At 40.8% G+C, this 23,416-nt stretch overlaps 1 protein-coding gene across 2 annotated transcripts in view; it reads right to left on the bottom strand.

Moving 5' to 3' along the window:
• Positions 1-763: 763 nt before the first annotated feature.
• RP9 (RP9 pre-mRNA splicing factor) overlaps positions 764-23,416 on the bottom strand; it is a 52,591-nt gene continuing 29,938 nt past the window's right edge. Inside the window, exons 3-6 of one of the 2 annotated variants that reach the window (XM_053553579.1) lie at positions 21,135-21,264; positions 4,807-4,898; positions 1,992-2,053; positions 764-1,002 (exon numbers count right to left, since the gene is read on the bottom strand). In XM_053553579.1, the coding sequence (XP_053409554.1) occupies positions 804-1,002; positions 1,992-2,053; positions 4,807-4,898; positions 21,135-21,264 (483 nt within the window). In that variant the 3' untranslated portion in view covers positions 764-803. The remainder of the gene's footprint in view (positions 1,003-1,991; positions 2,054-4,806; positions 4,899-21,134; positions 21,265-23,416) is intronic. The other variant, XM_053553580.1, reaches the window with a different exon arrangement.

Here is a 23,416-nt window from a genome sequence, read left to right as displayed (position 1 = left end):
CTTTCTGAAAGACTTTATAAGAGACTTAGCGCCTATAGCTCAGTGGCTAAGGGCACCAGCCACATATACCGGAGCTGGCAGGTTTGAATACAGCCTGGGTCTGCCAAACAACAATAACAACTACAACCAAAAAATAGCCCAGTGTAGTGGCGGGTGCCTGTAGTCTAGCTACATGAGAGGCTGAGGCAAGAGAATCGCTTAAGCCCTAGAGTTGGAGGTTGCTGTGAGCTGTGGCAGAAATAGTGAGACTCTGTCTCAAAAAAAAAAAAAGAAAGACTTTATAAGAAACTGGTACCATTGGTAGCCAAAAGAGAAGGTAGAAAGGAAGAAGAGAAGAGTTTTCATGATTAAACTTTATGTACCTTTTAAGTTTGGTCTATATACAAGTATTATTAATAAATAAATAAACACACACATTTAAAAAATAAATAATGAGCTTTTATTCTGAATTCGATGGAAATTGGGTCACCCCACTGTGCAGGACACAAACTGTGGCAGCACCTGGAGTCTTTTCCCACAGGAGGCATTTCAAAAGAATCATAAACTCATTATGACCAGCAGGGAGGAGGACAGTGAATAAGCTTTCCCACCTGCAGTCAGTGCTGTTCCTAGCTAGCACCTGGAAAGAGACAACTCACTCTCCCAGGGGTCAAATTTTCATTAAAGGCCGTGGGATTCACAGCTGGGCCACCACGTGTCCTACTCTCTGGGTGTCTTTATCACTTGACGCTCTCCATTTGCATCTCCCTCTGTTCTTTGGCCAGTGTTTGGATTCTGAGGAGAGAATGCTGAACAAGTCCTTGTCACTCCGAGTCCGAACTCTCATTTGACTTGGAAGACTTGTGCTTCCGTTTCTTCTTCTTTCTCTTTTCTTTCTTCCTTTTCTTATGCTTTTCTTTCTTCTTCTTTTTCTTGTGTTTCTCTTTACAGTCTGAGGAACTGGAGCTGCTCTCATCTTCATCTGAGGTGGAATCCTCTAGCAACCGTTTTAACTGCTGTATCCTGAACATACAAGATTGAGCAAAACAACTACGATTTTAAACTTTAAAACAGATTTTTAGGAAAATATATGATTTTAAAGCACTGTGGGGGAGGGAATGCTATAAATAACCACATCATAAAGACAGAACTTATTTTACTTATTTTTATGTGTTCTCTCTGTTCTGGTTCATTTGAATGGCTATTTCATTTGACTGTAACCAGCGTATAAGCAACTCTGTACTCTTTTCCTTGTCCTATACTTTTCTGCATGTTCCCACAGTCCTAATTATAATTTTCTTTTTTTTTTTGTAGAGACAGTTTCACTTTATGGCCCTCGGTAGAGTGCCGTGGCCTCACACAGCTCACAGCAACCTCCAACTCCTGGGCTTAAGCGATTCTCTTGCCTCAGCCTCTCGAGTAGCCGGGACCACAGGCGCCCGCCACAACGCCCGGCTATATTTTGGTTGCAGTTTGGCCGGGGCCGGGTTTGAACCCGCCACCCTCGGTATATGGGGCCGGCGCCTTACCGACTGAGCCACAGGCACCGCCCCTAATTATAATTTTTAACATGCATACTTTACTAAACCACTCCCCCACTGCTCAATTTTATAGTAGATAATCTACTTCCTCAACAATTACAACTGATTAAAACAAACCAACTACCCCATTCTTTTACCCACTAACTACATCTAAGAATAATCATTAACAACAGCTCAGACCCTTAGAGACATTAGAGAAAATAAACTAAATCAGATGAAAGAGTCAATTGTACCAAACAAATCGACAACATGATGTGGGTGCTAACATCAAGTACAGTGATCTTAGGGGCAGGAACAAGCCCATGGCTCTAAGCTACCCTGGGTAGAAGAAGGCTAGCCTACCCATTCCCTCACACTGCTCCTTTCAGCCAAGATTCCTGCCCTGCAATTCCCCTGATACTGATACACTTGTTCTAACTTTATATAATTTAAAATGTTAAGAGGATATCGTTATCATCAGGAAAACCTCACCTTACATCCTTTTCATGCCTTTTATTGTCTCGTATGATGTCATACATAGGATCTTCATGTGCCTTAAGGGTCAGAGAAAGTAAAGGTTGGTTAGGCTTCATGGACCTTTAGTCAAATAAAAATAAATCCCCATGAAATAGAAACCATTTTTTTTTGCTGTTTGATGTAATCTTATGTTCGATGTGTTTTATTCCTTTTTTTTTTTTTTGCAGGTTTTGGCTGGGGCTGGGTTTGAACTCGCCACCTCTGGCATATGGGGCCAGCGCCCCACTCCTTTGAGCCACAGGCGCAGCTGTGTTTTATTCCTTTTTTTTTTTTTTTTTTTTTTGTAGAGACAGAGTCTCACTTTATGGCCCTCAGTAGAGTGCCGTGGCCTCACACAGCTCACAACAACCTCCAACTCCTGGGCTTAAGCGATTCTCTTGCCTCAGCCTCCTGAGCAGCTGGGACTACAGGCGCCCGCCACAACGCCCGGCTATTTTTTGGTTGCAGTTTGGCCGGGGCCGGGTTTGAACCCGCCACCCTCGGTATATGGGGCCGGCGCCCTACCAACTGAGCCATAGGAGCCGCCCGTGTTTTATTCCTTTTTAAGAGTCATATCACTGGAAACTCATTAAGGTGACAAAAAGGAATTTGCAATTAGAAAAATACATGAAATAACTGAATATTCCTTATGAGGAAATAATTGCATAAACCAGGGCATAATTACTATAAAACAGCACTCATGGCCGGGTGCGGTGGCTCACAACTGTAATCCTAGTACTATGGGAGGCCGAGGTGGGTGGATTGCTTGAGCTCACGAGTTCAAGACCAGCTTAAGCAAAAAGCAAGACCTGTGTCTCTACTATAATAGAAAAACTGAGGCAAGAGGATCACTTGAGCTCAGGAGTTGGAGATTGCTGTGAGCTATGATGCCACAGCACTCTACCCAGGGCGACAGCTTGAGACCCTGACTCAAAAAAAAAAAGAGCAGCACTGAAGTTTAGCAATATTGAGGTAATTCTCTTTGCTCTATGTGGACAGATGACCAAAAGATAGTATCAAGCAAAACAAAAAAGTTGTAAAATGATATCTAAGGATGATCCATTTAAAAGTACTCAAGGCTGGGCCAGGTGGCTCACGCCTAAAGTCTGGGAGGCTGAGGTGGGTGAATTACTGGAACTCAGGAGTTCCAGACCAGCCTCAGCAAGAGTAAGACCCTGGTCTCTACTAAAAACAGAAAACCCAGCCAGATGTTATGGCAGATGCCTGTAGTACCAGCTACTGAGAGGGCTGAGGCAAGAGGATCTCTTGAAGCCCAAGAGTTTGAGGTTGCTGTGAGCTATGATGCCACAGCACTTTACCAGAGGGCGAGGTCTCACTCTGGCTCAGGCTGATCTTGAACCTGTGAACTCAGGCAATCTACTCGCCTCTGCCTCCCAGAGTGCTAGGATTACAGGCTTGAGCCACTGTGCCGGCTCAAAAGGTTAATTTTTTGAGATTTATCAACAAGTTATGTTTTATAATATCCATAAAACTTAACATTGCACCTATGAGGGTTTGATCTAGAATAATTTTTGTTCAGATTATGAAAATGAACACACAAAGGGGCGGCGCCTGTGGCTCAGTGAGTAGAGCGCCGGCCCCATATGCTGAGGGTGGCAGGTTCAAACCCAGCCCCGGCCAAACCGCAACAAAAAAAAATAGCTGGGTGTTGTGGCGGGCGCCTGTACTCCCAGCTGCTCGGGAGGCTGAGGCAAGAGAATCGCATAAGCCCAAGAGTTAGAGGTTGCTGTGAGCCGTGTGACGCCACGGCACTCTACCCAAGGGCGGTACAGTGAGACTCTGTCTCTACAAAAAAAAAAAAAAAGAAAATGAACACACAAGACTTTGAATGTCTTAAAAAATTTAAAGAATGTCTGTTGACCCCAGTTTGATGTGCAACTGGCCCTCTATATCCAAGAATTCCATGCCTGCAGATTCAACTAAGGACTGTAAATATTCAGAAAACAAAGGATGGTTATGTCTGTATTGAACATGTTGAGACACTTTTTTTCCTTGTCATCATTCCCTAAACAATACAGTATGACTATTTACATTATAGTAGATATTATAAGTTAGAGATGATTTAAAATATAAGGGAGGATGTATGTTACATACAAATATTATGCTATTTTATATAAGGAACTTAAGAGCGTGGATTTTGATACCCAAAAAGGATCCAGGATACAATTCCCCGTGGATTATGGAGGACAAATGCATGCTGATAGCTCCACTATATCCACATGGCAGCATATCTCATTCGGCAGAAGCAGTTACAAAACAGTGAATGAACACCTCTGGAGGTGACTCTGTTAAAGTGAGTTATGATAGATACAAAGATCATTCTAATAATATTAGATCTGTTTGTTACCTAAAGAAGAAATGTATGTAATTCTAGCTTATAACAGAAAGACATCTAATCTTTAAAGACTAGGAAAATAAAACCCTGATTTTAGTTATGAAACATGACTTTTTCATAAGGGGAGTTAAAAAGTTTCAAAAAGGGGAGTTAAAAAGATAACAATGTCTTCTTAAGAAAAAGAATCACTGTTCCAAGATACGAACAATTAAGAATTTAGTAAGTTAGTTTATTCTTAAAGAGCTAATTTGTCATATAAATGCAATATGCAGTATTTTTTAAGAATAATTAACAGAGGTGTAGTTAATAGCAGACACTAGCCAAAGGCTTCTGATAATGTATTTTATTTGAACACTCAGTTCACTGGTGACTTTCTAATTCATTGATTTTAATCATCCTAATAAATGTAAATTGACATTGTGGGGTTTTACTTACTACTCTGAACTGTTCTAACTTTTGGTTGCCTTTGATAAAGAAAGGGCATTCTTTGTCGCCCGTTCGGTGACCATACCGTTTGCAACGCCAACCTAAAAACAAAAAAAAAAGGAAATATTTCTGTAAGATAACATAGTTTTATCCACTTGAAGTAAAGAAGCAGTTGCTTATATTCAAGTTTTTCTTTGACAAACTCCAACGCTAAAAGAAAATGCAATCATTGATGAATCTTGAAAGATCCCCAAAACAGAGGTACACTAACTGCTTCCCAAGCATCCTTTAATCTTGTAGCTTTAGGAATAAATTTTCTGTTATCAAATATTGGAAAAGTAATCTAATAGTACTGCAACATATGAATTTTGTATATAAATCTCATTATGTTTTTTCAAAGTAAATCTTTTTTTTTTTTTTGAGACAGAGTCTCACTATGTCACCCTCGGTAGAGGGCCGTGGCATCACAGCTCACAGCAACCTCCAACTCTAGGGCTTAAGCGATTCTCTTGCCTTAGCCTCCCACGTAGCTGGGACTACAGGTGCTCACCAACACACCTGGCTATTTTTTTTTTTTTTTGTAGAGACAGAGTCTCACTGTACCGCCCTCGGGTAGAGTGCCGTGGCGTCACACGGCTCACAGCAACCTCTAACTCTTGGGCTTACGCGATTCTCTTGCCTCAGCCTCCCGAGTAGCTGGGACTACAGGCGCCCGCCACAACGCCCGGCTATTTTTTTTTTTGTTGCAGTTTGGCTGGGGCTGGGTTTGAACCCGCCACCCTCGGCATATGGGGCCAGCGCCCTACTCACTGAGCCACAGGCGCCGCCCATACCTGGCTATTTTTTGGTTGCAGTTGTCATTGTTGTTTAGCAGGTCCAGGTTGGGCTCAAACCCGCCAGCCTCAGTGTATGTGGCCTACTCACTGAGCTATGGGCGCTGAGCCACAAAGTAAACCTTTTAATCAAATGTCTCTTATTTTCATTTATAAATTTATTTTATTAGAACAAATTGCCTCTTCTTGGGTTGAGTTAACCACCGTATATATCATTTACCCTTAAGTAAAAACAAAAAATAAATAAATTTTCTTGAAATGCGAAGGCTGTGGGAATCCTAATACAACTTTACTTGCAGAACAGGGAAACTGGTTTAAAGATACTGAAGAAGTGGCAGAAGGCCCTGATGAGGAACATGGAAGAAATAAGAACAAAAGAAGCATATACACATAAGTCCCCAACCTTTTTGGCACCAGGGAAAACAATTTTTCCATGGACAATGGGGACATGGGATGAAAGAGTTGATGGGACAGGAGGAAGAGCTCAGGTGGTGATGTTGTGAAGAGGAGGTTCCTAAAAGGACATGGACCCATACTGGTCCACAACCTGAGGGTTGGGGACCACAGCATATGTATGTTCCCTGGTAACAAAGCAAAGAATACACCTTTATGGAATTTCAATGAGTGTGGACTTGGCATTGTGCATGGAAACTGAGAAAAAGGAAGTGGTGAGCAAAGCAGAAATGGATGATATCCTTGTTACTTCTCTCACCCATTTTTATCCTCTGAGAACCATCTGGATGTGAGGCAAATCAGGAAGTTATATGGGAACAGTGAGAGAGACCCTATGATTGTGTGTGAAGCAACTTCAATCAAAGAGGTCAGGAAGCATGAAGAGGAATTAGGTAAGTTCAGCCAATTTTGCTCCACACTGGAAATAACAGAAAATACACATTTAAAAGGGAAACAAAGTTTATTTCCCTTTTTATTTTTGAGGATTGGATAAAAGTAACCATGAAAAAAACCCAAAGTTGGGGATTCTCTATTGATTGCCTCTGAACTGTCCCTGCCCTTATCTTCCTTGACATTTAAAGATGAGGAAGAATAACTGTGTTCCTTCAAACTATAATAATGGCTATCTTTATGACAAATGTGAAGCTATGTGAAATGAATATGGATTCATGTATAGATATCTGGAAGACACGAATTCTGCTTAGAATCTTACCATTAAAGGAATGGTGGTCTTTGCTATTCAAAGTATGGTCTGTGGACTAGCAAAACCAGCAACACAAAGGTGATTCTTAGAAATGCAGGGTATCAGGCCCACTGCAGTAAAGCCGAGAAATAATCTAAATTTTAAGAGATTTATTGGTGACTCATAGGCATAACAAAGTAACTGTTCTAGTTAACATGAGAATTGATGAAATTTAAAAAAGTACATAGAATTATGTGCCTTTTTCCTCTGTCGGGAATGGTTCCATGTTTTGTTGGAGCTAAAGTCTTACATAATGGGGTGGGGTGGTAGTGGTGGTGAGGAAAGACTGTTTAGGAAAAAAATATACAAAAACTTCTTGGAAAATTTTATATCATATGACCACATTAAGACATTGCTGGGGTCTCCATAGGCCTTTGACCTTAAGCTTAATGAACTTTGTGGCAAAATGGGCTTTGGTCTCAACCCAAATCCTCTTATTTTCCAAGTCAATCTTAAGTGAACTACAACTAACCAACCTCACCAAACAGAGCTGTGGTTTTTAAGCTTTAAAGAAAAAAAAGGTATAGATGACTGAGTAAAGATTCAGACTAACCATACACATCTTTGTTTCCCTTTCAGAGATTCTATAAAAATGATAACAAAGAGAATTCCATTACAAAGGAATAAACCAGGAGGTACACCAAGATGGCCAATGTCAACCTCCATAAATCTGTTCCTCCCTTAAAGCAGTGAAAATAGTTGGAAATTTACACAAATCGACTTTTTTAAAAGCTTGTAAGTTAACCAAAGGCTTGTTACAATTTGATGAGCATTTGTTCTAGAGAAACTACTAATAAATGACAATATGAACAGTAAGACTGGAATCCCTGAAAGTGATGAAGTGGCCTTGCAAGGCACAGAGGCCCTTCTCCATGAAAATATGACAGAGAATTTTCCAGACATGCCAAGAGATTCTGAAATTCAGATAGCACTTTCAGAACCCCAGCACGACTCAATCCCAATAAGACATCCCCAGGCATATCATAATTAACTTCACTAAAGTTAATATGAAGGAGAAAATTCTGAAAGCAGCCAGACATAAGTAATCCATTAACTACAAAGGGAAGAATATTAGAATGACTGCAGATCTCTCTGCTGAAACTTTTCAATCAGAAGAGGGTGGTCATTGACTTTTAATCTCCTAAAGCAAAATAACTTTCAACCCCGGATCCTGTATCCAGCTAAACCGAGTTTCATTTATGATTGAGAAAATAAATACTTTAATGACATTCACATGTTGAAGAAATTTGCCATAACCAAACCAGCTCTTCAGGATATTCTCAGACCTATCCTCCATAATAACCAGCCCAATCCTCTACCACAAAAGTAAACTCACTCAGAAACTTTTGATCAAACTCCAACCTCGAATAGCCAAGACATTACTCAGAAATAAAAACAAAGCAGGAGGAATCACACTACCGGACCTCAGACTATACTATAAATCCATAGTAATCAAAACAGCATGGTACTGGCACAAAAACAGAGAAGTAGATGTCTGGAACAGAATAGAGAACCAAGAGATGAATCCAGCTACTTACCGTTATTTGATCTTTGACAAGCTAATTAAAAACATTCAGTGGGGAAAAGATTCCCTATTTAACAAATGGTGCTGGGTGAACTGGCTGACAACCTGTAGAAGACTGAAACTGGACCCACACCTTTCACCATTAACTAAGATAGACTCTCACTGAATTAAAGATTTTAACTTAAGACATGAAACTATAAAAATACTAGAACAGAGTGCAGGGAAAACCCTTGAAGAAATCGGTCTGGGGGAGTATTTTATGAGGAGGACCCCCCGGGCAATTGAAGCAGCTTCAAAAATACACTACTGGGACCTGATCAAACTAAAAAGCTTCTGCACAGCCAAGAACACTGTAAGTAAAGCAAGCAAACAGCCATCAGAATGTGAGAAGATATTTGCAGGTGATGTCTCCGACAAAGGTTTAATAAACAGAATCCACAGAGAACTCAAATATATAAGCAAGAAAAGAACAAGTGATCCCATCACAGGCTGGGCAAGGGACTTGAAGAGAAACTTCTCTGAAGAAGACAGGCACAAGGCCTACAGACATATGAAAAAATGCTCATCATCTTTAATCATCAGAGAAATGTAAATCAAAACTACTTTGAGATATCATCTAACTCTAGTATCACAAAATCCCAAGACCAGAGATGTTGGTGTGGATGTGGAGAAAAGGGAACACTTTTACACTGCTGGTGGGAATGCAAATTAATACATTCCTTTTGGAAAGATGTTTGGAGAACACTTAGACATCTAAAAATAGATCTGCCATTCAATCCTATAATTCCTCTACTTGGTATATACCCAGAAGACCAAAAATCACATCATAACAAAGATACTTGTACCAGAATGTTTATTGCAGCCCAATTCATAATTGCTAAGTCATGGAAGAAGCCCAAGTGCCCACTGATCCACCAATGGATTAATAAATTGTGGTATATATATACCATGGAATATTATGCAGCCTTAAAGAAAGATGGAGACTTTACCTCTTTCATGTTTACATGGATGGAGCTGGAACATATTCTTCTTAGTAAAGTGTATCTCAAGAATGGTAGAAAAAGTATCCAATGTACTCAGCCCTACTATGAAACTAATTTATGGCTTTCACATGAAAGCTATAACCCGGTTATAACCTAAGAATATGGGGAAGAGGGAAAGGGAAGGGAGGGAGGGGGGGAAGAGGGAAAGGGAAGGGAGGGAGGGGGGGATGATGGGCAGAGGGAAGGTGATTGGTGGGATTACACCTGCGGTGCATCTTACAAGGGTACATGTGAAACTTAGTAAATGTAGAACATAAATGTCTTAACACAGTAACTAAGACAATGCCAGGAAGGCTATGTTAACCAGTGTGATGAAAATGTGTCAAACAGGGCAGCGCCTGTGGCTCAGTCGGTAAGGCGCTGGCCCCATATACCGAGGGTGGTGGGTTCAAACCCGGCCCCGGCCAAACTGCAACCAAAAAATAGCCGGGCGTTGTGGCAGGCACCTGTAGTCCCAGCTGCTCGGGAGGCTGAGGCAAGAGAATCGCTTAAGCCCAGGAGTTGGAGGTTGCTGTGAGCTGTGTGAGGCCACGGCACTCTACCGAGGGCCATAAAGTGAGATTCTGTCTCTACAAAAAAAAAAAAAAAGAAAATGTGTCAAACGGTCTATAAAACCAGTGTATGGTGCCCCATGATCGCATTAATGTACACAGCTATGATTTAATAATAAAAAAAAGAAAAAGAAAACCAAAATTTTCTGGTAAAAAAACAAAAACAAAAACCAATAAGACTTCTGGTATTCTAACCGGGTGAACTCTCCCCAGTTCTGCAGTCTTAAAAATCAACAGGCTTGAAGCCACTAAAGGAGGAACACTGAGTTTTGAGTCACTCAAATGTCCGCCCTTCAGAGATTATCACTGTTTGATCTGCCTCACAGCTCCCTGGAAAAGCTGCACATGCAGGATGTTGTTATTTGACTAGTCATGTCATTCACTCTACAAGAAAATCCTCAGCACCAGGATATTTGTTAAAAACAATCACCTGCAAGTGCTTAACATACAGCTGCTTAAGCCAGCACTATGAGTTAGGTGAACAAGAATGTAGCCAAAAATTTAAGAGGCTGGGCACGGTGGTTCACACTTGTAACCCTAGCACTCTGGAGTTATAAGCAGTCCACCTTAAGCTCAGGAGTTGGAGACCAGCCTGAGCAAGAGGAAAACTATAGCTGTAACGTCTCTATTAAAAAAGAGAAAAATAAGCCAAGTATTGTGATTGGCACTTAGAGTCCCACCTACTCAGGAGGCTGAGGAAGGAGCATAGCTTGAACTCAAGAGTTTGAGGTTGCTGTGAGCTAGGCTGATGCCATAGCACCCCAGCCTAGGCAAAAGAGTGAGACTGTATCTCAAAAAAAGATAAAATAAGATAAAAAATAGACACTAAGGAAAATCTGGCTACTAAGCTAACTAAGCAGAGGCTTTAATGGACATATACTACACGAAATATAAACAAGAGAATGAATCCAGGTAAGTTAGTAAAGATACAAAAAGTAATGACAACAAACTCTGTGTAGTACTGTAAAATCTAATTTAAAAAAGTTACCAAATCCTATTATTCCAAACATCCAGTTTTCAATAAAAAACTGCAAAACACAGAATGGTCAGGTGTCAAGGCTCTTGCATATATATATATCCTAGCACTCTGGGAGGCCAAGGCAGGAGGACTGCTTGAGCTAAGGAGTTCGAGACCAGTCTAAGTAAGAGGGAGATCCTATCTCTACTAAAAACAGAAAAATGAACTGAGTGTTGTGGTGGGTGTCTATAGTTCCAGCTACAGGGGGGCTGATGCAGGAGGATCACTTGAACCCAGGAGTTTGATGTTGCTGTGACATAATACGATGCCAGAGCACTCTAGCTTAAGCAATAGTGGGAGATTCTTTCCCAAAAAAAAAAAAAAAAAAGAGGGTGGTGCCTGTGGCTCAGTGAGTAGGGCGCCGGCCCCATATAGTGGGGGTGGCGGGTTCAAACCCAGCCCCGGCAGAACTGCAACCAAAAAATAGCCGGGCGTTGTGGTGGGCGCCTATAGTCCCAGCTGCTTGGGAGGCTGAGGCAGCAGAATCGTGGAAGCCCAAGATAAATTAAAAGAGATCTACACCTAGATATATAATAGGTAAAAAAATCAATCCTCAATATGATTAATAGCAAAGGCCGGGCATGGTGGCTCATGCCTATAATCTTAGCACTCTAGGAGGTGAAGGTGGGAGGACTGCTTGAGGTCAGGAGTTCAAGACCGGCCTGAGCAAAGCAAGATCCCGTCTCTACTAAAAATAGAAAAACTAGCTGGGCACTGTGGCACAGGCCTGTAGTCCCAGGAACTCTGGAGGTTGAAGCAGGAGGATTTCTTGAACTCGGTAATTTGAGGTTGCTGTGAGCTAAGCTGAGGTCAGAGTGAGATTATGTCTCCAAAAAAATAAGATTAACAGTAGACTTCTCATCAGAAACTTAAGTATGGCATAGATTTATTACATAGAGTTAAAGGAAAAAAAATACAGATGGCAGAAGACAGTAAAATGATGTATTTACAATGGTAAAAGAAAAAAGAATTACAATTTTATAGCTAGCAAACTATACTTCAAAAATCAAGGTAACTTATGCCTGTAATCCTAGCACATTCGGAGGATAAAGTGGGAGGACTGCTTGAGGCCAAGAGTTTGAGACCAGCCTGAGCTAAAAATTAGCCTACAAGAAATAGAAAATTCGCTAGGCATAGTGGTACACGCTTATTAGTCCCCAGGTACTTTGAAGGCTGAGGAAGGAAGATCACTTGAGCCCCGAAATTTGAGGTTGCTGTGAGCTATGATGACACCACTGTACTCTAGCCTGGCTGACAGAGTGAGACTCTGATATTCATTCATTCATTCATTCATTCAAAAATAATGAAGACATTCTAGATAAAAACTGAGAGATTTATTCTTAGTAGACTTGCCCTACAAGAAACTAATAAAGTCAAAATGATGAAAGGATACTAGGTGGCAACTCAAATCTATGTGAAGAAATATGGAGCATCAGTAAAGGCTAACTATAAAAGAAAATATAAAACGTATTAGTGGGGCATGGTGAGATGTGCCTATAGCACCAGCAATTCAGGAGGCCAAGGCAGGCATATTATTTTACCTAAGGAGTATGAGGTTGTAGTAAGCTTTGATGATGCCACTGCATTCTAGCCTGGGCAACTACAAAAAGGATATATATATCCTTTTTCTTCTTACCTCACATAAAAAAAAAAAAAAACAAAACTACATAACGCAATGATTTATAAGAGTGATAATGGGCTTATGTATAAGGAGTATGACAGTAAGAGCACAAAGGCAGGAGAGTGAATGAAGCCACACAGATATATAATTTCTTTATACTGGGTGGCACCAGTGAGTAGGGCAGTGGCACCATATACTGAGGGTGGTGGGTTTGAACCCAGCCCCAGTGAAAACTGCAAAAAAATAGCTAGGCATTGTGGTGGGCGCCTGTAGTCCCAGCTACTCGGGAGGCTGAGGCAAGAGAATTGTCTAAGCCAAGACCTGAAGGTTGCTGTAAGCTGGAGTAGACGCCATGGCACTCTACTGAGGGTGACAAAGTGAGACTTTGTCCCTAAAAAAAATTTCTTTATACTACTGAAATTATGTTGTTAAACTGAACTAGATTGTTTTACATTAAGATTTTAATTGTAACAACCAGGGCAACCATGAAGAAACAATAAAAAAAAAAAAGGACTATAATGATATACTACAAAATGTGTTTTATAGAAAAGAAGGCAGTAATGAAGGAGGTAAGAAATAAAAACTAAATAGGGGGGCGGCGCCTCTGGTTCAGTCGGTAAGGCACCGGCCCCATATACAAGGGTGGCGGGTTCAAACCCGCCCCCGCCAAACTGCAACCAAAAAATAGCCGGGTGTTGTGGCGGGCGCCTGTAGTCCCAGCTACTCAGGAGGCTGAGGCAAGAGAATTGCTTTAAGCCCAGGAATTGGAGGTTGCTGTGAGCTGTATGAGGCCACGGCACTCTACCAAGGGCCATAAAGTGAGACACTGTCTCTACAAAAAAAAAAAAAAAAAAAAACTAAATAGGACATAAAGAAAATAGTAAAATGGCAGACATAAATCCTATCTTAACAATAATTTTACATGAAATATAAATGGATTAAACACTCCAATCAAAAGGCAGAGATTAGCCTTTCGATCAATTACAACAAATTAAAAATACTATCTAACCTCAAGTGACACACTTTAAATTAAAAGACACAATTAGACTCAGTGCCTGTAGCTCAGTGGCTAGGGCGCCAGCCGCATACACCAGAGCTGGCGGGTTCAAATCCAGCCCAGGCCTGCCAAACAACAATGACAACTACAACCAAAAAATAGCTGGGCATTTTGGCTGGCGCCTGTAGGCCCAGCTACTTGGGAAGCTGAGACAAGAGAATCACTTAAGCCCAAGAGTTTGATGTTGCTGTGATGCCACAGCACTCTACCCGTAACATAATGAAATTCTGTCTCAAAATAAATAAATAAATAAATAAATAAAATAAAAGACACAATTAGAGCTGGGTGCAAGTGGCTCATGGCTGTAATCCTAGTACTCTAGGAGGCTGAAGTGGAAGGAATGCTTGTGGCCAGGAGTTTGAGACCAGCCTGAGCAAGAGTGAGACTCTGTCTCCATAAAAAATCAGAAAACTTAGGCATGCATAGTAATGCATGACTATAGTCCCAGTTACTCAGGAAGCTGAGGCAGGAGGATTGCTTGATCCCAGGAGTTTGAAGTTGCCGTGAGCTTTGATGATGCCTCTTCACTCTAGTCTGGAGGCAGAGGAGTTGCTCCACTAATTGCAGAAAAATAGACCCTAAGATAAAAACTACTAAAAGAGGCAAAGAAAGCAAAGGATCAATCCATCAAGAAGATATAACATTTATAAATATAAATGTATCTAGAAATAGTGCCAAATAGCACAGTGGCTCATGCTTGTAATCCTAGCACTTAGGAGGCTGAGGTGGGTGGAATGCCTGAACTCATGGGTTCAAGACCAGCCTGAGCTAGAGCAAGACCTGGTTTCTAAAAAAAAAAAAAAAAAAAAAAGCCAGGTGTTGTAGTGGGAGCCTTTAGTCCCAGCTACTGGAGAGGCTGAGGAAAGAGAATCACTTGAGCCTAAGAGTTTGAGGTTGCTGTGAGGTATGACGCCACAGCACTCTATGGAGGGCGACAAAGTGAGACTCTGTTTCAAAAAAAAAAAAAGAAATAGAAATAGTGCCAAATATGTGAAACAAAAACCGAAAGAAGTGAAAAGGGAAAATAGAACAGTGTAGCAATAGTACTTAGATATTTTAATCCTCCACATTCAATAATGGAAAACAAAACTACAGAAAGGACCAACAATGAATTATGAAACTTAAATAACAATATAAACCAACTGAACCTATGAAATACTCCACCACCCAACAACAGAGTAAACATTGTTTTGAAGCTGATAGTAATATTATCCAGAAGAGATGCTGTTACACTATAAAACAAGAATAAATTTAAGAGAATTTGAACTACACAAAGTATGTCCTCAAACCACAATGTACTCAAACTATAAAGCAACTATAGAAGGAAATTTGGGGAATCCACAAATTTGTGGAAATAAAATGACGCACTTATAAACAATCCATGGGTCAAGGAGGACATGAGAAAATATTTGGATATGAACAAAAGTTAAAAACAACATATCAAAATCTATGCAGCGCAAATGAAGTGGTGCTTAGAAAGAAATTTATAGCTTTAAATATCTTTAAGAAAGAGGTCAGGCGGCGCCTGTGGCTCAGTGAGTAGGGCGCCAGCCCCATATACCGAGGGTGGCGGGTTCAAACCCAGCCCCGGCCAAACTGCAACAAAAAAATAGCCGGGCGTTGTGGCAGGCGCCTGTACTTCCAGCTGCTCAGGAGGCTGAGGCAAGAGAATCACGTAAGCCCAAGAGCTGGAGGTTGCTGTGAGCTGTGATGCCACAGCACTTTACTGAGGGCAGTAAAGTAAGACTCTGTCTCTACAAAAAAAAAAAAAAAAGAAAGAGGGCAAATAAATAATCTGGGCTTTCATTTTAAATATCAGGAAAAAGTGTAACCTAAACTAAAGGTAAGCAAAAGGAAGAAATAATGAGCTATACCACTGGTGGACTGCAAAAACATTAGGCTAAATGAAAGAAAATAAAAATGATATGAATCCATTTATATAATATGCCCAGAAAAGCCAATTCATTGAGCTACCCATAGGAGATTAATGGTTGCCTGGAGCTATGAATGAAAACAAACTGGAAACGGATTGAGGGACTTTAATGGAGAGATATTAATGTTTTAACACTTATTTATAGTGACAGTTGTAATGATTTTTGGTAACACTTGGTAGTTATGAAAAATCATTGCATTGGGCGGTGCCTGTGGCTCAAGAGTAGGGCGCCGGCCCCTGGTCCAGCCCAAGCCACAAAAAAAAAATAAATAAATAAATAAAAAATCATTGCATTACGTATTTGTTTTAGGGTGATTTTCATGATATACAAAAAAACCACAATAAAAATATTTCTTAAGGGTGGTGCCTGTGGCTCAAAGCCGTAGGGCGCCAGCCCCATATGCTGGAGATGGCAGGTTCAAACCCAGCCCCGGCCAAACACAGCAAAAAAAAAAAAAAAATTTTTTTTCTTAAAAAGCCATAAACACAGGTGGCGCCTGTGGCTCAGTCGGTAGGGCGCCGGCCCCATATACCGAGGGTGGCGGGTTCAAACCCGGCTCTGGCCGAACTGCAACCAAAAAATGGCCGGGCGTTGTGGCGGGCGCCTGTAGTCCCAGCTACTGGGGAGGCTGAGGCAAGAAAATCGCTTGGGCCCAGGAGTTGGAGGTTGCTGTGAGCCGTGTGACGCCACGGCACTCTACCGAGGGCCATAAAGTGAGACTCTGTCTCTACAAAAAAAAAAAAAAAAGCCATAAACACAAAAGGACAGAAAAACCAAAGAAGAGTCAATCCCATCACCGTGGTAGCTGGAAAAAAAACAAAACCAAACAAATTAACATAAAAAAATTAAAAGACAGTCAAATACAAAAACACATGGGATATTATAGTGCAGCTAAATGAACCCTGCATGAATAGTATACCTGCAGAAAGCTGAATTCTAAGGCAGCAGAGGGGAGAACTGAGAAGCAACTCAGTTCTATTTGTAGAACTTCCAAAAGCAACTGGTAGCACCAGATACTTCTGACAACAAAAGTGAAAGGGTAATTAAAATAAGGAGGGTTGGTTAAAAGTCCAGGGACAATACTCCCTGGCCCTGGTAGAAGGTGGTGTATTGTGTGGAGAAGGTAAAGCAGAGGATCTCCGGCCAGGGAGGTATCAGATACTAAAGACAAACTGCCACAACACATACTGGGGATTACACAAGTGAGTAAAAAGCAGAGGAAAACATTTTCCCAGAGTTCCTTTACTCAATTCCCAGGACACTACCTTCCATGCTGGAGCCTTCTTCTCTGGGAAAATATAACCCACTCAAAGAAGAAAAACCTATAGGTACTGACCTCAGACATTCTCCAACTGATTACCTAGAAAGATCACCCTTCAGTGAGACCCAATAAGACTTACTCACATACTTTGGGAATCCAATCAACTTTTTTTTTTTTGTAGAGACAGAGTCTCACTATACTGCCCTCGGGTAGAGTGCCATGGCGTCACACGGCTCACAGCAACCTCTAACTCTTGGGCTTACGCGATTCTCTTGCCTCAGCATCCCAAGCAGCTGGGACTACAGGTGCCCGCCACAACGCCCGGCTATTTTTTGTTGCAGTTTGGCCGGGGCTGGGTTTGAACCTGCCACCCTCGGCATATGGGGCCGGCGCCCTACTCACTGAGCCACAGGCGCCGCCCTACAATCAACTTTTTATCTACCACTATAAAACAAGAATAGGTGTAGAAGCCAGTCTTCAAAATGGCCACAACAATCCCTGATTCCTAAAAGGCATGTCCTTGTGTAGTCCCTTCTACCCTCATAGGGCTAACTGGTGTAAGCTAGTAGAGATGATGATGTATGACTTCAGAGACTAGGTCATAAAAGACTTTCTGTCTTGTTAGGTCATGAATCACCAGCACTAAGCAAAGTCAACTACTGTATTGTGAAAATATTTAAAGAATCTATGGATGGATTCATGTGGCGAGGTAAGGCCTCCTGCCAAAAGCCAGCATCAACTTACCAGGATGTGAGTGAGCTCTTTTGGAAATGTGTCCTATAGTCCAAGTCAAGCCTTAAGATGACCACATCCCTGGCTGACATTTTGATGGCAACCTCATTAGAAATCCAAAGCCAGAACCACCTAGCTAAGCTATTCCAGAATTCCTGATCCACACAAACTGTGAGATTTTATTTATTTATTTTTGAGACATAGTCTCACTCTGTTGCCCAAGCTAGAGTGCCATAGATAATCCTCCTGCCTCAGCCTCCAGGCACCCTCTACAACGCCCAGCTAATTTTTATTTTTCAGATAAATATGAGTGTACAAATGTTTTAGTCACATTGTTTTCATTTGTAAGGTAAAGTTCAAGTTGTAGTTGAGTCCTTCAACTAGGGGGCATGCTAAACACCCTCACATTGTGCCATTAGGTAAGATCCCACCAATTGTCCACGCTCCTCTAATTTCTTCTATTTTTAGTAGAGATGATCTCGCTCTTGCTCAAACTCCTAACCTCAAGGGATTTTCCTGCCTCGGCCTCCCAGAGCACTAGGATTACAGTGACCCACTGCCTCCATAAATATTTTTGTTTTTAAGCCTAAGTCTTGGCATAATTTGCTATACAACAATAGATAACTAATATAATAGCTCATTAGACATCTGGAATCCCACCAATATTATAAGGAAAAGAAAGTCTAAAAAAAAATATATACATTGTATACACAACAGATATACACTCCAGTAGGGAGTAATATTCTTAGATAAGAAAGGTATTGCAACCATAAAATAAGAATAGCATACTAGGAAAGAACATTCAGAAAACAGAAAAGATTTCAAATATATGACAAAAATGCAAAACCTAATAATTGAAAAATAAAGTTAAGAAAATATTCTAGAAGGGAGAAAATAGGTATAAAAGGTAAAAATAGGAGAGAAAAATAAGAAAATCAGTCCAGGAAGTCTAGTATCTGAAGAATAGAATTATGAACACAGAAGTGGGGAAAAAAAAGATTCTTTTTATTTATTTATTTATTTTTTATTGTTGGGGGAAAAAAGATTCTTAAATTGAGAGACAAGCATTTCTAGAGAGACAGACTTTGTAAAATTTCTCTAGAGTGAAATTTTATAATATTAGGAATGAGAACATTCTATAAACTTTCACTGAAGAAAAATTAAAAACAAAAAAAAAGCTCTTGTCAAAAGATCAAGAATTGGAATTACTATGGACTTCTCAACTGCAATTCTAGAAATCTTAAAACAATGATATAATGACTAAAATTCTAAAGGAAACGGAATTTTAATTTAAAAATTTATTTGATTTTTAGCCGGGCGTTGTGGCGGGCGCCTGTAGTCCCAGCTATTCGGGAGGCTAAGGCAAGAGAATCGCTTAAGCCCAGGAGTTGGAGGTTGCTGTGAGCTGTGTGATGCCACGGTACTCTACCGAGGGCCATAAAGTGAGACTCTGTGTCTACAAAAAAAAAAAAAAATTTATTTGATTTTTAATTTTTCTTTTTTCAGATCAGTCTCTGTGACAGAATAATTTACAATTTTATATTCTGACAAATTAAAAAATGGAAAATAAAAATGTATCAAGAAAAGGCCTTGAAAATTCTATCTCCCACAAACCCACTTTGAAAGAAACTGTCACAGGATTCATTACACCATAAGAAGAAAATATTCCTCAAAACACAGGAAAATGTGTGATCCAACACAAGAGAGAAGCAAAGGAAACCTGCAGAATGATGGTTTCTTAGCTTGGGCTGACATAACAAAAGGCTATATACTAGGTAGCCCAAATAAACTGAAAATGATTTTCTCAGTGCTAGAAGTTGGAAATCAGAGATTATAGTCTCAGTAATGTGGGTTTCTGGTGAAAGCTTCATTCTTGGCTTGTAGATGACTGCCCTCTTTTACTTTGTCTTCACATAGTTGGGAAAGGGTGGGGTAGGAAAAAAGAGAGAAATCCTTAGTATTTCATCTTTCAAAAGGCACTAATCACATCATGAGTACCTCACCCCCATGAACTCATCTAACCCCAAGTACTTTTCAAAGGCCCCATCTCTAAATATCACATTAGAGATTAGGGTTTCATCATACAAATTACAGAGTGGGGGGAGACACAAACATTCAGTCCATAATACATGTATATGGGAGAAGCTGTTTTCAGAAAGATGGACTAACAGCACATCTCAAGCATGTGAACTGAAAGTCTTAAGTCCAAAACTTGGGAACAATTTAAGGTTGAATGAGAGATCATTACATGGAAAGCAAAAATAAAACTCATGGTGATGCCATAGCTCAGTGAGTAGGGTACTGGCCACATGTACCAGAGCTGGTGGGTTTGAACCCAGCCCAGGTCTGCTGAAAAAAAAAAAAAAATGGCTGGGCGTTGCAGAAGGCACCTGTAGTCCCTGCTACTTGGGAGGCTGTGGCAAGAGAATCGCTTGAGCCCAAGAGTTTGAGGTTGCTGTGAGCTGTGACGCCATGGCACTCTACCAAGGACAACAAAGTGAGACTCTGTCTCAATTAAACAAACAAACAAAAAAACCTCAGAAACAACAAAAACAAAACCACCATTAATTTTGGGAGGGAAGGACATTATGCAGGTTATGACTTAGCTCTTAACGTAGTCATAATAAATACCAAAGACATACCTAACATAATAAATACCAAATTATGGTATAATTACTGGGAAAAAGAGATACCGTAAGGGCACGTGGGTGTGCTGGAAGCAGGAAAGAAAACTCTTCCACTTTAGGAAGCACCAGATCATGGCCAAACCTAAAACCTCAAGGAGCAATAATATGTTAAGACACATTGGCGATAAACATCAAAACAGATAACTAAAAGAGCTTTATCTTTTTTTTTTTTTTTGGTTTTTGGCCGGGGCTGGGTTTGAACCCACCACCTCCGGCATATGGGACTGGCGCCCTACTCCTTGAGCCACAGGCACCGCCCTAAAAGAGCTTTATCTTTCAAAGAGTATTTTGTTATGCTTTTGAATGTGTTACTGCTATGGTGGGGCAGATGTGCACAGAGAGCTCTACCTATGCAGATCCAATCTCTTGGGCTTCAGCAACCTCAGGTTGCTGTGGGCTATGATGAGACCACAGCACTCTAGCCCAGGCAACAGAGTAAGATTCTGTCTAAAAAGAAGAAAAAAAAATGTTTCACCACCTCAAAAGTTACAGTGGTTATTTTTGCCACTAATAAAGGGTTCCTAATGGAGAGAACAGCCCTCCAGTGCAGTCCTCACTCCCACGGAATTTCTACATAGGATGTCCTTTTCATTACAGGATATCACTGAAGAATGTACTCCTAAGGCAGTACTGGTTCCGAGGAAAGACCATGGACTTGAAATCAGAGGCCCTGGAGTCAAAAGTTTACTCTACCTTGTCCCTTCAGCCTCTTACTGACATATGCAAACCTAATTCCTTATCTAGAAAAAGGAGACCATGAAATGACTTTAGGAGGACTACGGTGAGAACAAATGAAGTATAAGAAGTAACACACTTTACAGATTGCAGTATAAAACTTGCATGGATGGGTGAGTGTTATTTGAAACCTTCCCACACTCACACTGCATAACTTTGACTTCTTTCCCCAGTGGCATCCAAAGTCCTTTAGTTGGCGCATGAGCCAGAAATTCCCTGGCATGTTCATTGCCCGGTACATCTGGTATACAGTCTTCTGGCTTGGTCTCATCTTCCTAAACAAAAGAAACAAGATGTAAACAGCACAGCAAAAGAGCACTGGAATTCTCTCCCACCTGCTAGAGCCCACCATCACTTGGCTCTGTCATAGGCGGCAGTTCCTAATGACATCCTTTATTACCTCTCAAGAACCAGAAAGACAAGTTTTACCTGATTGAAAAAGCAGGCTCGGCGTCTGTAGCTCAAGCGGCTAAGGCGCCAGCCATATACACCAGAGCTGGCTGGTTCAAATCCAGCCTGGGCCTGCCAAACAACCACTACAGCTACAACCAAAAAATGGCCGGGCGTTGTGACATATGGGAGCCTGAGGCAAGAGAATCGCTTGAGCCCAGGAGTTGGAGGTTGTTGTGAGCTGTGATGCCACAGCACTCTACCCAAGGCAACAGCTTGAGGCTCTGTCTCAAAAAAAAAAAAAAAAAAAAGAAAAGAAAAGAGAAAGTGGAAATAAATGTACCAGAAGAACCATACCACAAAATAATATTCTTGAAGAAAAGTTACTGGTGAAGCAGAAATCTGTCCTTCATATCAAAATGATTGGTGAGCTCCAAATTTTGATGTAAATTAGATTCTGAGATTAAAAAAAAAGTTTCACCAGGTACAGTGGCTCATGCCTGTAATCTTAGTACTCTAGCCAAGGCTGAGGCTGGGGGATCTCTTGAGCCCAGGTGTTCAATACCAGCCTGATCAAGAGTGAGACTCTGTATCTATAAAAAATACCCAGAAAAAAATCAGCCCGATGTAGTGGTGCATGCCTGTACCTATAGTCCCAGCTACTCCAGAGGCTGAGGCAGGAGGATTGCTTGAGCCCAGGAGTTTGAGGTTGCTGTGGGCTATGATGACACCACAGTACTCTAGCCCCTGGCAACAGAGTAAGGTTCTGTCTAAAAAGAAAAAAAAAATGTTTCACCACCTCAAAATGTAGAATAAAGTAAGATATAAAAATTCAAGTAAATGAAGTTTTCTGGAATAATAAAAACGGCAGGTTATAATAATGCAGCTTATTTTTTTTCAGACACATTAAAATTTGCTTTAATACTTCTTTGGGGAAAAAAAATCACACTTTTAGTGAATGAACAAGAAACATTTTTACAGTAGCAGTAGGATATTATTTTTATCTACCATGCCATGAATTCATAGGGAAAAGGTTCCAGTAGATCAGGGAGGCACCTTGCCATTGAATGTGACAAAGTGTTGGCTGACTTTTGAATTCATGGAAAATAGGTTCCAGCACCTTGTATCACTGTTACATGGGGCCTATTGGTTATCCTGTGTGCTATGCTGTACACCTATTATGCTGTACACCTATTATTATGCCATGATTTCATGGGGAATAAATAGGTTCCAGCACCTAAAAACATGGCTCCACTGGTACTCCTGTGTGCTATGTTATATGCTTATTATGCCATGAATTCATAGGGAATGGTTTCCAGGAGCTCAGGCTCCTTTCTGTTGGTTCTCACAAAGTGGGCTTCTCTGGGTGGAGCAGGCTGGCGCTTCAGTTGGACCCAGGTACCTTTCTCTTTGGCTTCCTTCTTTTTCTGATCATTTCCTTCACATGTTTCAGGAAGCTATCTCGGCTCTTAGAGTGCTTAATATGCTCAATATGAACATTAATCCTCTAGGCAAGAATCTTGTTTGTTAACCTTGTAGACTCTTCTAGTTTTGCCATGGTAACATCTGTGTGGCATGCCTTTTTGAACAGTATCCATTCCCTTGATGTCTACAATATCACCTTTCTTGTAGATTTGCATATATGTGGCCAAAGGAACAACTTCATGTTTTCTAAAAGGCCTAGAGAACGTGTATCGGGTGTCTCTCCTCTTTCCCATTGTGTTTGTCATTTTGGTGAATTATTAGAAGATGGTGTCTCCGGCCGAAAGGCAACGCAGCTTATTATACCCTGGAAGGCCACAGTCATGTTTTATAGTCACACACATGATGCATTTACACTTAATGCATTTTGTAAACTTTCTGAATTTTTAAAAAATTTCTATGAATATTCAATTTACAGTAAAGGCCCTTTTTTTGCCTCTTTGCCTATGTGCTCCGGCAATGGAGGCCTATTTGCTGTCTACGATGAATGTGTCCTGCTTTGTAAGCTTTCTTACTTCATAAGCCTATCTTTCTCTCCTCAATAAACTTTGTTTC

This window comes from Nycticebus coucang, chromosome 11 (assembly GCF_027406575.1).
Source record: "Nycticebus coucang isolate mNycCou1 chromosome 11, mNycCou1.pri, whole genome shotgun sequence".
Taxonomy (NCBI): domain Eukaryota; kingdom Metazoa; phylum Chordata; class Mammalia; order Primates; family Lorisidae; genus Nycticebus; species Nycticebus coucang.
Note: the sequence above shows the minus strand (reverse complement) of the source record. Positions and strands in the feature narration are given on the sequence as shown.